Genomic DNA, 17,385 nt, shown 5'->3' on the forward strand with positions numbered 1-17,385 from the left:
ATATATAACTTGGGAAACCCATAGCTCAGACAGTAAAGAATCTGCCTGCAATGCAGGAGACTTGGGATTGATCCCTGGATCAGGAAGATCCCCTGGAGAAGGAAATGGCAACCCACTTCAGTGTTTTGTCTGGAGAATTCCATGGACAGAGGAGTCTGGTGGGCTACAGTCCATGGGGTCACCAAGAGTCCGACTAACACTTTCACTCTCATATGTATATAAATTTGTAATTCATTGTCTTAAGTCAGAGCACAGAATTCTTTTCAGTTCTCTTCAGTCACTCAGTCGTGTCTGACTCTTCGTGACCCCGTGACTGCAGTATGCCAGGTTTCCCTGTCCTTCACCAACTCCTGGAGCTTGCTCAAACTTCTGTCCATCGAGTCGGTGATGCCATCCAACCATCTCATCCTCTGTAGTCCCCTTCTCCTCCTGCCTTCACTCTTTCCCAGAATCAGAGTCTTTTTCAAATGAGTCAGTTCTTTGCATCAGGTGGCCAAAGTATTGGATGGAGTTTCAGCTTTAGCATCAGTCCTTCTAGTGAATATTCAGGACTGATTTCCTTTAGGATGGACTGGTTTGATCTTCTTGCAGTCCAAGGGACTCTCAAGAGTCGTCTCCAACGCTCCAGTTCAAAAGCATCAGTTCTCCAATGCTCAGCTTTCCTTATAGTCCAGTCGTCACATCATACATGACTACTGGAAAAACCATAGCTTTGACTAGACAGACCTTTTAATATGCTGTCTAGTTTGGTCATAGCTTTTCTTCCAAGGAGCAAGCATCTTTTAATTTCATGGCTGCAGTCACCATCTGCAGTGATTTTTGGAGGCCCCAAAATAAAGTCTGTCACTGTTTCCATTGTTTCCCCATCTATTTGCCTTGAAGTAATGGGACCAGATGCTGTGATCTTAGTTTTCTGAATGTTGACTTTTAAGCTGACTTTTTGACTCTCCTTTTTCACTTTCATCAAGAGGCTTTTTAGTTCTTCTTTGCTTTCTGCCATAAGGGTGGTGTCATCTGCGTATCTGAGGTTATTTGTATTTCTCCCGGCAATCTTGACTCCAGCTTGTGCTTCATCCAGCCCAGCATTTCACATAATGTACTCTGCATGTAAATTAAGTAAGCATGGTGACCATATACAGCTTTGACGTACTCCTTTCCCAATTTTGAACCAGTCTGTTGTTCCATGTCCAGTTCTCACTGTTGCTTCTTGACCTGCATACAGATTTCTCAGGAGGCAGGTCAGGTGGTCTGGTATTCCCATCTCTTGAAGAATAATCCACAGTTTGTTGTGATCCACACAGTCAAAGGCTTTGGTGTAGTCAATAAAGAAGTAGATATTTTTTCTGGAACTCTCTTGCTTTTTCAATGATCCAACGGATGTTGGCAATTTGATCTCTGGTTCTTCTGCCTTTTCTAAATCCAGCTTGAGCCTCTGGAAGTTCACAGTTCACGTACTGTTGAAGCCTGGCTTGGAGAATTTTGAGTATTACTTTGCTAGTGTGTGAGATGAGTGCAATTGTGTGGTAGTTGGAACATTCTTTGGCATTACCTTTCTTTGAGATTGGAATGAAAACTGACCTTTTCCAGTCTTGTGGCCACTGCTGAGTTTTCCAAATTTGCTGGCATATTGAGTGCAGCACTTTCACAGCACCATCTTTTAGGATTTGAAATAGCTCAACTGGAATTCAGTTCCATCACCTCCACTAGCTTTGTTCATCGTGATGCTTCTTAGGGTCTACTTGACTTCAGATTCCAGAATTGTTTTACCCATTCCTGATATTTCTTGTGGTCCCAAATTAAGGAAATGCTAACTTCTCCAGATGACTTCTTCAGTAGTCTGTTCCACTGCACTGTAAAACTGGCCAAATGTTAATTCTATTCAGGACTATATAGAGAGGAGTAAATCCCTGTGAATGGAGTATCTGACATAAAGATTCTGTTCTTTTGTGTAATGATTTTCACAGTTTTAAAAGTTTGCATGCAGTATATTGATTCCTCAGAATAACTTAGTCAAGAAGGATGTTTGCATTTTACAGCAAGAAAATTCATGGCAGTTTCTTTAGTTACAGAAGTGCAGAAAAAGGAGTATGCTGTGTGAGATTACAGGATTCATTCCTACCTGTATGGGTTGTTTTGGAAAGTGTGGAAGAAGAGTTGGATCTGAGTGGCTTTGGAATATGAATTTGATGTACCCAAGGATTTCCCAAACTTAGTGATCGTTAAGAAATTCTTTCCCCTGTTGATTGATTCACTAGGGTGAGGGCAGTGCCTGAAAATTCTTGGCTACGAATACCACAGAAGATTCTTGTAATGAGGCAAAATTAGCTAATTTTACACTCACTATTTCAGAGCAGGGGGCTTGGTGTGATTAAAAAGTGTTTTGGAGAACATGTGAATCTGAAGAATAGAATGAGGTGGAAAAATGCGTAATTAGGCAATAGTTATTTTGATAGGACATAGTTGTACCTTTTACTGGGTTACAATAATGTAAATGAAATGTGGAAAATGATGAAATTTCAGAGATTACAGGAGATTCCATCTTTACTACTTGGAAAGACAAAGAGAAGCAGGGAAATTGAAGTGGATAAGCTGATTTGTGGAAGAAACTTTGTAGAGTAGGAGATACATTGAGTTTTTGACGGTAAAATGTGCAGTAGACGTTTGTAAATAATAATTTGTACTTCAGAATTAGTAAAACAGTACATTAAAGTAGTCTGACCTTGATAAGCATGAGGATGTCAAGTATTCATTCTCCATATAAAACTCTAAAGCTGGATGTACCTGTGCAAATCAGACTTTCTGATTTTGTTTTTCATTCCTTACTCTTCAAATCTTACTGCTGACTGTACTTTTGAGTTTCCTTGGAAAGCTGAAATATTTATTCACCGCACCTGAAGTAGGTATTATGGTAAAGAGAAAGGTTAAGGCTGAGCTAATGAGAAGAATTTAGAAGAAAAGAGGATGTGTAAGTATTTAAAGTTCATATGAATGGCTGTGTTAAAGAGTCTTCTCTCCTTTTTTTTAATTAAAAGTTTTTTTTCTTTGTTCTTATTTTCTTGGGTTAATATCTTGTCAGGCACACAGAAAAGCTCCTGCATTGTGCTTAGTTGTGTCTGGCTCTTTGTGATCCCGTGGACTGTACCAGGCTCCTCTGTCCATGGGATTCTCCAGGCTAGAATACTGGAGTGGGTTGCCATTTCCTTCTCCAGGGGATCTTCCCAACCCAGGGATGGAACCCGGGTTTCTTGCATTGGCAGGTAGATTCTTTATCACTGAGCCATCAGGGAAGCCCATGTTCTTATATATTGGACTTTATTTTGTTGACTTCTTTCCTGAACAAAACAAAACAGTTCGGATATCAGACTCTGAATTCTGTGCTGCGACTCTGGCTGTTCTGTGATGTGTACCTACCACATTTAAGTTCCCAGGCTGGCCAGTTCTTTCCAGGATGACCCACTGAGTTTTTGTTTTGTTGGTCTCTCCCTGGTGACCATTCATCAACCCCATTTCATTTGGACTTTGTTTTCGGTATCCATTGCAGAGTGACTTCTGTCTCTGAAGTGTAAAATTTTCTTCCTGTAAATAATCAAGAGTTTTTTGATCTTGGCATCCACCTTCAACTCTCCTTGGCCCCCCTTGGCCTTCTTTTCTTTGCTTAGAAAGTTTTAGAATAAGTTCCTACCCTACAACAGTTGGAATTTAGCCCTCTCGGTTAACTGCATTCACATTCAGATAAATACGATTTATCTTAATGAAATCTATTTATGAGACTAGGTAGTGTTCTGAATTTTGCTGTATTATAAACAGTAGATATTGTAAGACATTTAGTGAAAATAGCTATTTTCTGATAGGACTAAATATGTTTACTCTTTTGTGGTTCAGCTATTACAAGTATCTGCTATATTTTTTAGCCTTAACATAAAGCTTTCTATATGTACCAGGCTTTAGATATTTTTAATTTCCTATTGGTTTTGTGCCTCTGAAAAGAGAACGATGGTGAGAATCTGAAGCCCCACATTTACTTATTTGTGGCCCAGATTTGGGGTAAAGTGGAGGATGCTTAGTGGTAGAATTAATAAATTAGCACAAGTTTTGTTTGAGAGAGCACTCTAGACTTTCTTGTGTAAGTAGATTATTTTTTCTTCCTACTTTGAAACACAGAATGTTCTGTAAGAAAATAAAATGCGAATTAAGATGAAGAGGGAGAAGGGAGCGGTGGAGGAGGAGTTAGAACAGCTAGGTTCTTTTCTGCTCTTCTTTTGATGACCTTTTTCTTTTTTTTTTTAGTCTAGCTGTTGACCTATTGAGGAAGATTCAAATAGACTCTCTTTTCTACAGGATAGACCCTGTTCCTAAGGGTATCATATTGGAAGGTCATAATGAAATTTTTAGAAGGAGTTTGTTGTTTAGTTGCTCAGTCGTGTCTGACTCTTGCGACTCCATGGACTATAGTCAGCCAGGCTTCTCTGGCTATGAGATTTCGTAGACAAGAATACTGGAGTAGGTTGTCATTTCCTCCTTCAGGGGATCTTCCCGACCCAGGGATCAAACCCGTGTCTCCTGCATTGCAGGCAGGTTTTTTACCACTGAGCCACCATGGCTTTACTCTGTAGATTTGGCCATGTAAAACTCAGGTTTAATTTTCACATGGTATTTCACAACACTTTAAAAGCCCTATTAATCTTTGTTGTTGTTAACAGTTAAGAGTTTTTGCATGAGCATCCTTATTTTGCTTCTGTTAGTTATTTTCCCCACCTTTCCTCAAGCCTTCAAGCCTCAAGTCTGATTATTTGGGGATTTTCAAGAAGAAGAATATGTTACCTGTAGTTAAAAAGCAAAGTATTTAGTAGATAAACGTCTTTAGGAGTACAAAATACTTTTCTACTATCTTTGAATTGTTATTTTAGACCATGAAGGCCTGTAAGAGAGAAGAATCTGGACTTAGTTATTTACATGATAACTTTATGTGATAACTTTCTTTCAAAATGCAGAATAATTCTTTAAATTTTTGGTAAATACTTACTGGAACCCATGCTGCATGGGCCCAAACAGTGGTTCAAACTACTGGTCTCTATGCCTGAAAACAGGCTTTTATTTCCATATTTCAACACCCAACAATTAGTATCACTGTAAAAGATGGAATACGTGCTCAGGTCTTTGCGAAGTCAGTGTGGTGCAGATAATGATAAAGAGGGAGGACTCCAATATTGACCTCAAATATTCTAATCAAGGAGTTCCAGACACTACTCTCCACCCATATTTTGATGTGTAGACTTATCATATGTGTTCTTATTTTAGTAGTAAAATTTTGAATATTGCTAAAAATAAAATGCAATAGAAGTTAATAAGTCTCAAGTGTCAAATTTTCTGGGGGTACAGATGTTAATTAACTAATAAGGAAATATTTCTGATTTGATTTTATGAAAATCAAGCTCACTGTTTCAGTTAAGCAATTTGTTTGGAAGGTTTGTTTCTGGGGCTGATAAAATAATCAATAGGAAGGCATAGGATTGCCATTTTAGAGAATACTGAAATTTAGGGATGAGAAAATGCCCCCAGAGGATGTTTAAAATATACAAAGCAAGGAACTGAAGATGTCAAATTGCTTTAAGCCATTATACATTGCATTTCTCACCCAAGAAGAAATTGCATCAGCAAATCTCCTGAGCACTGTTATTTGGATGGCACTGAGATGAACAATTGTTTCAGTTGTTGTTAGGCTCCCACCTCCACCCCTTAGCTGCCTGGAACTGTGCATGTTATGGGAGGTCATGTGACAGTGATCCTTGGTTTTGTTCATTTAGCCTGTCAAAACAATTTTATGTAGGTGGAAAGAAATGAATGAAATGAATAGAGTGGGTTAGCTGCATCAGCTCTCATTTACACCAAAGGTAATGAGTGTTGCAGTAGGGATAGTGTATCAAGCCCCCAGAAATACCCAGTTTGATAATGTTGGAGAAGAAGATGCCAAAAAAGCAACAGCTGTGGTAATCTGCTCGAAATTTTCTTTGATACTTAAAGTTAAAAAGAGGGACTTCCCCAGTGGTTTAAGACTTTGCTCCTAATGCAGGGGCCTTGAGTTCAATCCCTGGTCAGGGAACTAAGATGTCACATGCTGCATGGTGTGGCCAAAAAATAAAATAAAAAATAAATTTTACCATTGACTTCATGATAATTTGATTGTCACTTAGCAGTGATTTTTTTAAGTGTCCAAGTCTTTTTTTTAATACAACTTTTAAAGGTCACAGTCCATTTACAGTTATTACAAAATATTGGCTGTATTTCCTGTGTTGTACAACACATCTGTGTAGCCTGTCATATACCCAGTAGTTTGTACTTCCCACCCCCCATGCCATATTGGCCCCCTCCCCTACTGGCAACCATGAGTGTGTTCTCTGTATCTGTGAGTCTACTTCTTTTTTGTTATGTTTGACAAATGATAGTATTTAAACAATATATACTCTTATTTTGCCTTCAACTATAATTTATAATTTAGTAAAGTGCCTAGTTCTTTTCAGTGATCCCTAGTTAATAACAAATATCAACATGGCTCTTCTGAGAAGATAAATGTTCTAGGAGCTATATAAAAATTAAGATATATTTGTCTAGTTTAGTGAATGGAACATGAGCTATGAATCAAATCTTCATTTAATTTGTGCTTCTGCTTCTCATTGTGAATTTGAAGAAGACACTAAATTTCTGAGTCTGTTCATCTATTTAAAGTATTTCCTAATATCTATGGGTTTTCTGAGAATGGGAACAGAAGTAAAACAACCAGTTAGTGTAAATAGCAAACACTTGACAAATATTAATTTAAAAGCCCCAGGTGTTCTTATGGTCTGTGTGCTTATGTTAGTTTTGATCTCTTTTACATTGTTTTACAAATTCTTGTGGGTGCTAAAATAGTGTAATTCTCTGAGATATGAAATTGTCCTAGATTAAGAAGTCTTATAGATAGAACAAGTTAACAGATGATTTAAAGAAACACCAACTTACTTGGTAGGTAGGTAGGGCTTTTTCCCTACTTAGTTGGTGATCTGTTTTCATAGTTGTTGTTGTTGTTTTAATTTAACCTGTATTTATTGATGCTTTTGAACTGTGGTGTTGGAGAAGACTCTTGCGAGTCCCTTGGACTGCGAGGAGATACAACCAGTCTGTCCTAAAGGAGATCAGTCCTGGGTGTTCATTGATAGGACTGATTTTGAAACTGAAACTCCAATACCGTGGCCACCTGATGCGAAGAGCTGACTCATTGGAAGACCCTGATCCTGGGAAAGATTGAAGGCAGGAAGAGAAGGGGACGACAGAGGATGAGATGGTTGGATGGCATCACCGACTCAATGGACATGGGTTTGGGTGAACTCTGGGAGTTGGTGATGGACAGAGAGGCCTGGCGTCCTGCGGTTCATGGGATTGCAAGGAGTCAGACACGACTGAGTGACTGAACTGATATTAAATTTTGGGTGTAGTGAGTGTTACATTGCTGCACATGAACTTTTCTCTAGTTGCAGCAAGTAGGGGCTACTTTATGGTGTGTGGGCTTCTCATTGTGGTGGCTTCTCTTGTTGCAGAGCACAGGCTCTAGGGCCTGAGGGCTTTAGTAGTTATTAGGTGCTGGCTCAGTAGTTGCTGCAGGTGCTCTCAGTAATTGTGGCTTACGGGCTTAGTTGCTCCTCGGGATGTAGAAATCTTCCTGGACCAGGAATCATACCAATGTTCCCTGCATTGCAAGGTGGATTCTTAACCTCTAGATCACCAGGGAAGTCATGTACTCATATTTCTAATGTTAAAGACTTAAAGCAAGGTTCCCTTAAAATAAGTCATCAGTAGCTTTCAGGGAGGATAAAAATCTATAACAGACACATAAAATAGTCTCCATTTACAGTATAGATGACTTTGAGGCAAAATTAGTTAGGTAAAAATTGCATTCAGTGTATTTATTCTGTAGAAGAAAATTGATTGTAGATTTTTGTGGAGGAAGAAGTCCCTGTTTGGTTACTAGCACGCCCACCCCTCTTTTATATTTTCCTATAAATGAGTAGTTGGCAGACTTTACAATGGCTTTTAACAAATCCTTTTAAAAATCAAAATGGTGGCAGCCTTGACCTTTGCAGATTGGCTGTAATGTTTGAGTTGTGTTAAGTTACTGAGTCTCAGAGGCCCAAGTTTAATCCTTACCTTTCTTTTAAGTCGTAAGAATTTCTTTTATTCCTTAGGAAATGCTAACTACTTGTGAAGAATGTACACACACTTTTTTTGGGGGGGGGAGCATACACACTTTTTTTTTGGAAAGCACATTCATGAATTCTTTTAACACATGGCAGTTGAACAATGCTAGGTTATCAGATGCTAAAGATAGAACGCTGAAAAAACGTTTTTTGTCACTGCTTTTAGAATAAGCCTCATTATAATATTACTTTGTGACTAAGAGCTCTGAAAGAGGCATATACATAGTTCATGTCACTGTACAGATAGGTGGGAGGGGATGATTTAACCTAGAGTGGGGGGCAGTCAACAATGCTATCCCTGTGGGAATGGCTGGACATTAACCAGGCATGAAAGGTCCATGGAACGGCATCCTGTATAGAAGGAAGCATGTGTGAGGGACCTGAATGGGAAGAAGCATGCCATGCTTGAGAAAGGAAACATGAGAGTGACAAGAAATAAGGCTCTATGAGTGGGCAAGGATTGTATTGTGTGGGAGGTCATAGGGGTTTTCCACCTTTATCCTAAAGGCTGCAGAAAGCTATTAGAGAGTTTTAAACAGGATTATGACATATAGTACTTCACTGAGTCTAAGATTCCAAATTATATGATGCAGTCTAATTTCAGAGATGTTAAAAGTGTGGAAAATGACATTTCTAAGAATCAATGAAGTGGGCATACCATAGAATTGATTAAATTGTCATTAAAATATTCTGACTGTATTTGGACAGAGTGGAAAACACATTGTACAGGGGTAATAAGATTAGGCGTGTGGAAACAGCTAGTAGGTTTACTGCAGAAATCCAGGCAGAGATCCTGATGGCTTGAATGAAATAGGATGGTGGCAGTAGAGAAAGACATGAATAAATTACTTTGGTTTGAGTTTTCTGCAGAAAAGGTTTACAAACCTTGTGTAGGTTAAAACACTTGTGGATATCATAGAAACAATCTTTATGTAGATTTTAAATTAAAATTTAAGTAACAATGTAGAGTGATTATGCTACAGTCTTGGTTAACCTCTAGTGAGTTTCTGGGTATACCAGTTGAGAGAAAACATTTTGTTTACTATTAAGTACTGTAAACTACCTTATCCTGTACAATGTAAATTCCAAGTTTCAGCCGCAGTGTTCTATTGTAAGTGATACACTTTCCAGAAGCTCTAAACTCTGCTTGAATAAACAAATTTAAGTAAATAAGTTTAAATCTCCTAGCTCACTGTTATTAAAGTTATGAGCCTCCTTGCCTCCAGTCTATATCTGCATTTCCAAGTTTGCCTTTAGAACTTTCTGCAGACACTTTCGGCCTTAAGCATTTCAAGTATTATAAAACTAGAGCTTCATGCCCATGATCTCTGTCCTTAGGGTAGCCTGCTGATGGTGGGGGCCAACACTAGCTTGTGCACACAGAATTGGGTCTTATATCGAGTACTTGCTCTTCAAGTACTTGTTTTATAAATACAAATAAGAATAAAAATATTTTCTCTTTTTAACATCTAATAAAGTTAATGCCTTTTCCTCTTACATTGGAAGGTTTAGACTAGCAGGAAACTTGTCTCTTATGTTTGTCGTATCCTATTGCCTGACACAGGGTACTCAAGTATTTAAAATTTAATTAACCATTTATGAAGAGATGGAATAATTGCTAAAACTGAAGTGAATGTTGCATGCCTCAGAAAATAAGAGTACTTATCAAGACATCAAGACAGGTAGTAGACTATATATGAAAAAAAAAAAAGGGAAAGTATAAAAATTAAATATCACTTAATGGTAGATAGAATATTATAATTCATTTGGCTCATGTGTGATTAGTCTTCTGATTGTTCTGAGTAGATTAACATTATAATCTCTTTAAGTTTTCATAATTCAGCAGTAATGTCAACAGGGGATCTAGGTTTTCTTTTTTGAATAGTTTCTTGAAATGAGGACGTGTAAGAATATATAGTAAACAATATTTTTTTAATAAAACATACATTAAGAAACCCTATTGTCAGTAAATGGAAAACGAAACAAGCTGAAAATTCTTCCCACTGTATAATACCAGATACTTTGAACACTTTAATGAGAAAAACTATAAAATCCTATCCTTTTAAATGCATAGTCGAGCTTGTGGGGATGTCAGGACGACTTCCAAGGTTTAAAAACTAAGACGAAACTAGAAACCAGAGTAGGAAAAGTGTGAATTGACACTGGGTTTTTTCTGGGACAGTTGCCAGTCTTGTTGACTAAGAGGCATGGTTTAAAAGGAAAGATATACCCGTTTGAGTGCAGAGTTCCAAAGAATAGCAAAGAGAGATAAAAAAGCCTTCCTCAGTGATCAGTGCAAAGAAATAGAGGAAAACAGTAGAAGGGGAAAGACTAGAGATCTCTTCAAGAAAATTGGAGATACCAAGGGAACATTTCATGCAAGGATGGGCTCAATAAAGGACAGAAATGAGATGGACCTAACAGAAGCAGAAGATATTAAGAAGAGGTGGCAAGAACACACAGAACTATACAAAAAAGATCTTCACGACCTAGGTAATCATGATGGTGTGATCATTCACCTAGAGCCAGACATCCTGGAATGTGAAGTCAAGGGGGCCTTAGGAAGCATCACTACAAACAAAACTAGTGGAGGTGATGGCATTCCAGTTGAGTTATTTCAAATCCTGAAAGATGATGCTGTGAAAGTGCTGTACTCAATATGCCAGCAAATTTGGAAAACTCAGCAGTGGCCACCGGACTGGAAAAGGTCAGTTTTCATTCTAATCCCAAAGAAAGGTAATGCCAAAGAATGCTCAAATTACCACACAATTGTACTCATCTCACACACTAGCAAAGCAATGCTCAAAATTCTCCAAGCCAGGCTGCAACAGTACGTGAACCGTGAACTTCCAGATGTTCAAGCTGGTTTTAGAAAAGGCAGAGAAACCAGAGATCAAATTGCCAGCATCTGTTGGATCATTGAAAAAGCAAGAGAATTCCAGAAAAACACCTATTTCTGCTTTATTGACTATGCCAAGGCCTTTGACTGTGTGGATCACAATAAACTGTGAAAAATTCTGAAAGAGCTGGGAATACCAGATCACCTGACCTGCCTCGTGAGAGATCTGTGTGCAGGTCAGAAAGCAATAGTTAGAACTGGACATGGTTCCAAATAGGAAAAGGAGTACGTCAAGGCTGTATATTGTCACCCTCCTTATTCAACTTATATGCAGAGTACATCATAAGAAACGCTGGGCTGGATGAAGCACAAGCTGGAGTCAAGATTGCCGGGAGAAATACAAATAACCCAGCTATGCAGATGACACCACCCTATGGCAGAAAGTGAAGAAGACCTAAGAGCCTCTTGATGAAAGTGAAATAGGAGAGTGAAAAAGTTGGCTTAAAGCTCAACATTCAGAAAACTAAGATCATGGCATCTGGTCCCATCACTTCATGGGAAATAGATGGGGAAATAGTGGCAGACTATTTTGGGGGGCTCCAAAATCACTGCAGATGGTGAGTGCAGCCATGAAATTAAAAGACACTTGCTCCTTGGAAGAAAAGCTATGACCAACCTAGACAGCATATTAAAAAGCAGAGACATTACTATGCCAACAAAGGTCCATCTAGTCAAGGCTATGGTTTTTCCAGTAGTCATGTATGGATGGGAGAGAGAGTTAGACTATAAAGAAAGTTGAGTGCCGAAGAATTGATGCTTTTGAACTGTGGTGGAGAAGTCTCTCGAGAGTCTCTTGGACTATAGGGAGATCCAACCAGTCAATCCTGAAGGAAATCAGTCCTGAATATTCATTGGAAGGACTGATGGTGAAGCTGAAACTCCAATACTTTGGCCACCTGATGTGAAGAAGTGACTCATTTGAAAAGACCCTGATGCTGGGAAAGATTGAAGGTGGGAGGAGAAGGGGACGACAGAGGACGAGGTGGTTGGATGGTATCATCAACTCAATGGACATGAGTTTGAGTAAACTCCAGGAGTTGGTGATGGACAAGGAGGCCTGGCATGCTGCAGTCCATGGAATCAGAAAGAGTTTGACATGACTGAATGATTGAACTGAACTGATGGTTTTATCATCTCCCCAAGAGCAGATGAAACCTCAAGCCCAAGCAGGTATTGGAACTGAGATCCAGTAAACTTATTGCTTAAAGAGGTGCATATGTGCTAAGTTGCTTCAGTTGTGTCCGACTTTGTGACCCCATGGACTGTAGCCCACCAGGCTCTTCTGTCCTTGGGATTCTCCAGGCATGAATACTGGAGTGGGTTGCCATGCCCTCCTCCAGGGGATCTTCCTGACCCAGGGATCAAACCCACGTCTCTTTCATCTCCTGCATTGACAGGTGGGTTCTTTACCGCTAGCGCCACCTGGGAAGCCCTAAAGAGGAGCAACACCTTTAATATAAAGACAGACTAGAGAAAATTTCAGTTTCTGAGTCAGGGAAATGACAGTTTTTCCCAAGTCATGTGAAAAAAAGTTTACCCTCAGAGTTCATGGTTTGGGAGCTGTGTTCATGCAAGTATGAGATAAGGATTTGAACTTGAATTACTTGGAAGTCACAGAGTCAAGCAAGACTGAGCAACTAACAGTGTCACTTTTCACTTTTACATGGAGTCATGGCCAAGACTAGTGATAGCACTGCAGTGCCAGGCATGGCCCCTTTGAAAAGCAGTCTGTTAATACCTGTTCCCTGTGATCCAGCAATTCTACTGCTAGCTTAGCCTAAGAGATGTACTTACAAAGTTTTTTATGCCCCAGAAGGCTAAATAATGAAAGCTGGAATAATGTTTTAAGTTCATATAATAAAATACATAGTATATTGAAAACAAATTGTATTAAAATAGTTATTAAACCGTTTGAATTTGTGATATATAGTATGCATTATTAATGTATATATTTATAAGATCTCCTAGAAGATCTAATGACTAGCATAATTTCAAAGAATGCCTAGTGTGGTATTTTGAGATAGGGATGGTATATCTAATCAGGGTAGTAGTAATAGTAGTAGTAGTAGTGGTGAAAATCGGTACTAGTACTGGTGGATCGAACCCAGGTCTCCTAACATTGCAGTCAGAGTCTTTACCATCTGAGCCACATAAGAAGCCCAAGAATACTGGAGTGGGTAGCCTATTCCTTTTCCAATGGATCTTCCTGACCCAGGAATCAAACTGGGGTCTCCTGCATTGCAGGCAGATTCTTTACGAAGAGTTATTCAAGGGTAGCAATGGGAAAGGCCATCTGGTTACACGGGAGAGTTTACATTAAGTCTTTAGTGTTTAGACACATTATGTTATTGTATGCCTGGAATAGTTTGCTAAAATATGTATTACGTGCTTTGGTAGTTGACAGTTTCACCTTTAATTTACAGGGCAGTGCAGAGTTTCTGTGTATGGTGCTTTGTCAAGGGAAGAACATCAGATTAAGTGCTTTTCTCCATTAATCTCAGATACGAAGTGAATTAACCTGTAAAGTGCCAGGCACTTTAAATATGTGATAAAAACATGCCTAGTAGATTACTTCTTAAAACAGTCCTATGAGGTGAAGGCACACACAGTCATCCCTCAATTTTCTTGGTGGGGAGAAGGGAGAAATTTAGATCTTACCACTTCTAAAATACAATCTTGTTTCATTATTAAATTGCGTGTCTCTGTCAATAGGTGGCTTACATTAGAATTGGTAAATAAACTGTACCTAAGAACTGTGTATCTGAAGCACACAATAACTGTAAAGATACCAAAATCTCAAGCATGACTTTATTTTTTTTTTCATTTATTTTTATTAGTTGGAGGCTAATTACTTCACAGCATTTCAGTGGGTTTTGTCATACATTGACATGAATCAGCCGTGGAGTTACATGTATTCCCCATCCAGATCCCCCCTCCCACCTCCCTCTCCACCCAATTCCTCTGGGTCTTCCCAGTGCACCAGGCCTGGGCACTTGTCTCATGCATCTCACCTGGGCTGGTGATCTGTTTCACTATAGATAATATACATGCTGTTCTTTCGAAACATCCCACCCTTGCCTTCTCCCACAGGGTCCAAAAGTCTGTTCTGTACATCTGTGTCTCTTTTTCTGTTTTGCATATAGAGTTATTGTTACCATCTTTCTAAATTCCATATATATGTATTAGTATGCTGTAATGTTCTTTATCTTTCTGGCTTACTTCACTCTGTATAATGGGCTCCAGTTTCATCCATCTCATTAGAACTGATTCAAATGAATTCTTTTTAATGGCTGAGTAATATTCCATGGTGTATATGTATCACAGCTTCCTTATCCATTCGTCTGCTGATGGGCATCTAGGTTCAAGCATGACTTTATAATTGAGAGTTTTCTTAAATACACTTTAGCCTGTTCTCACACTCCTTGTAACAGGCTAATGAAGTTATTATTAGTAACTTCAGTGTTAGGATGTTTTACTTTAACATTGTTGGTCATTATAATATAGTACATGTTTAGCATGTAAGTGTGACTGTGTGGCTTGGTGTGTTTTTTTATTTTAAACCATATTCTGTTTTGTTTTTTTTAGTTTCAGATATACAGCAAAGTGATTCAGTTATACATATACATGTATCTATTCATTTTCATGTTCTTTACCCTTTTGGTTTATTGCAGAATATTGAGCAGAGTTCCCTTTGTTATTCAGTAGGTCCTTGTTGGTTATCTGTTTTAAATATGGTAGTGTATACCTATTAGTCCCAAACTCCTAATCTTAAACCATATTCTCTTTTGCTTTTTGATTATAGGATCGGAAGTTAACAAAGTCTGAGAGGCAGCGATTTAAAGAAGAGGCTGAAATGTTAAAGGGTCTTCAGCATCCCAATATTGTTCGATTCTATGATTCCTGGGAATCCACAGTAAAGGGAAAGAAGTGCATTGTGTTGGTGACTGAACTGATGACATCTGGAACTCTTAAAACGTAAGTTTATCACTGTTAGAAAAGCTGACCAGGAAATAGAAGAGAACTTGAATCTCTTATTTCAGGCCTTGTCAGTTCTTGTTGTTGCCCAGCATCCTAAGGAGGAAACATGAGTAAGCGGGCATAGTCCCTGCTCACAAGGTCCTCTGGTGTATAAAGTGGTCTGGTAATTATGTGTTGGTAAGTATGAACTGAGACGTCGCAGAGTAAGCCTAGTTACTTTTAAGTCATGGTGATTGGCGTTTCTAAAGTTGAGTGGCTGAGAGATCAGAAATCAAGTGACAAGGTAGCCCTCTAGTGGTTGAAATGAAGCTGAAGCTTATTGACAAGTTTTACTGATTTATTTTATCACTTCATATTGGGTAGTTTTTGCTATGTCCTTGCAAATTTTGTATTGAATGCCAATTTTATTGGCACATTTATACAGATAATTCAGTTTTCCACAGGAGCATCAAAATTGAAGCCAAATAGCTAGACCTATCGCCTCTTCCAGGAATATGGATAGGTCACGTGTAGATAGTCCTGTATCTCCTGGATGCACCTCTGTGTTCGTGCTCATGGATACATAAAAGTGACATGTGAAAAGCCAACAGATTATCTCCCCCTGCAAATTCTAATTTCCCTTCCAACTTTGCTAATATTTATGGCAACATCTTTATTCTAAGTTGTCCAGGATTCTTCTTATTCACATGTCTATTTCTTTTCTTAGACTGTGCTCCTGGTGCTGTACGTGAGACTTGATGAATATTTGAATGAATTAAGGAAAATTGTGTGGTAATAGTTATGTATATCTTCATCTTGAGATTCTTTTTCTGGTTTGAATACTTAGTGGGTTGTCATTCTTTCAGTACACAGTAGTTTTTTAATTTTCATAAAATTGTCCTGTTTAAGGTGTACAATTAATTGGTATTTATTACATTTACAATGTTGTATAACCACGTCTGTCAAGTTCCTAAACATTTTTGTCACCCTAAAAGAATACCCCATCCCACTTCACACGCAGTATATTTTTTCTTTAATTGCACACAATTAAGTGTTTAGGCATTTTTCTTTTAAGTTTAATGTTCTCTTTTCCCATCATCATCTGTTTCAGTTTCTGAGCCTCATAGCAAAGGCAGCAAGAGGTAAAGTAGAAAGAGCTCTGGACCATAGTTGGAGTCTGCTCTCTGCTCTGATTTCGGCCAGCTGTGATTTAGGGCATTGAGAGGCCCTTCTTTGGGCCTCAGTTCTCCATGTGTAAAATGCATGGTTGGACTAGCTGATTTCTAGGATTTATGGATGGGAATTTTTTTTTTTTTTTTACTGTGGTAAAAGCACATAAAATTTACTGTCTTCATCATTTTTAAGTGTATATAGTTTAGTACTGTTAGATACATTCATGTTGCTATGTAAACAAATCTCATGAAGACAAATTCTTCATCTTCTGAAACTAAAACCCATCAAACAACTCTCCATTCTCCCAACCATTTTGTCTCTAAGGGTTTATCTGATCAAGATATTTCATATAAATGGAATATAAAATATGTGTCTGTTCTTGGCCATGTTCACTTACCATCTTGTCAAGGTTCATGTTGTGGCGTATATCTATGCTTTATTCCTTTTTATGACTAATTAATGTTTTGTGGATAAACCACCATCTGTTTATCCTTTAACTTGCTGATAGATATTTGGGCTGTTTGTACCTTTTGGCTATTGGGAATAATGCTGCTCTGAATATTTGTGTACAAGTGTTCGAGTACCTGGTTTTATTTCTTTTAGATCTATGTTCCTATGAGTAGAATTGATGAGTCATATGGTAATTCGTTACCTTTCTGAGGAACCACCAAACTGTTTTCCACAATTTTACATTCCTGTTGACATTCAATTCAAAAATGGGCAAGTAATTTGAATATATATTTCTCACAAAAATAGCCAATATACACTGAAAAGATGTTTAATGTCCTGTCATTAAGGAAGCACAAATCAAAACCACAATGTGATAACCTATTAGGATGGCTATTATCAGGGCTTCCCTGAGGATCCAATGGTTAAGAATCGCCCTTGCAATGCGAGGAATACTGGTTCAGTGCCTGGTTCGGGAAAATCCCACATGCCGTTGGCGACTAACCCTGTGTGCCACAACTAATGAGCCAGTACTCTGGAGCCCATGGGCTGCAACTACTGAGCCCACAAGCTGCAGTTAGTAAAGCCAGCATGCCCTAGAGCCTGTGCTTTGCAACAAGAGAAGCTACAGCAATGAGAAGCCTGTACACTGCAAGTAGAGTAACCCCTGCTCACCACAGC

At 38.6% G+C, this 17,385-nt stretch overlaps 1 protein-coding gene across 28 annotated transcripts in view; it reads left to right on the plus strand.

The window, feature by feature from the left end:
- WNK1 (WNK lysine deficient protein kinase 1) overlaps positions 1–17,385 on the plus strand; it is a 131,228-nt gene that overhangs the window by 41,251 nt on the left and 72,592 nt on the right. For all 28 annotated transcript variants that reach the window (XM_070453201.1, XM_070453205.1, XM_070453204.1 and 25 more), the window contains exon 2: positions 14,930–15,102. In XM_070453201.1, the coding sequence (XP_070309302.1) occupies positions 14,930–15,102 (173 nt within the window). The remainder of the gene's footprint in view (positions 1–14,929; positions 15,103–17,385) is intronic.

The sequence above is a fragment of the Odocoileus virginianus genome, chromosome 23 (genome assembly GCF_023699985.2).
Source record: "Odocoileus virginianus isolate 20LAN1187 ecotype Illinois chromosome 23, Ovbor_1.2, whole genome shotgun sequence".
Taxonomy (NCBI): Eukaryota; Metazoa; Chordata; class Mammalia; order Artiodactyla; family Cervidae; genus Odocoileus; species Odocoileus virginianus.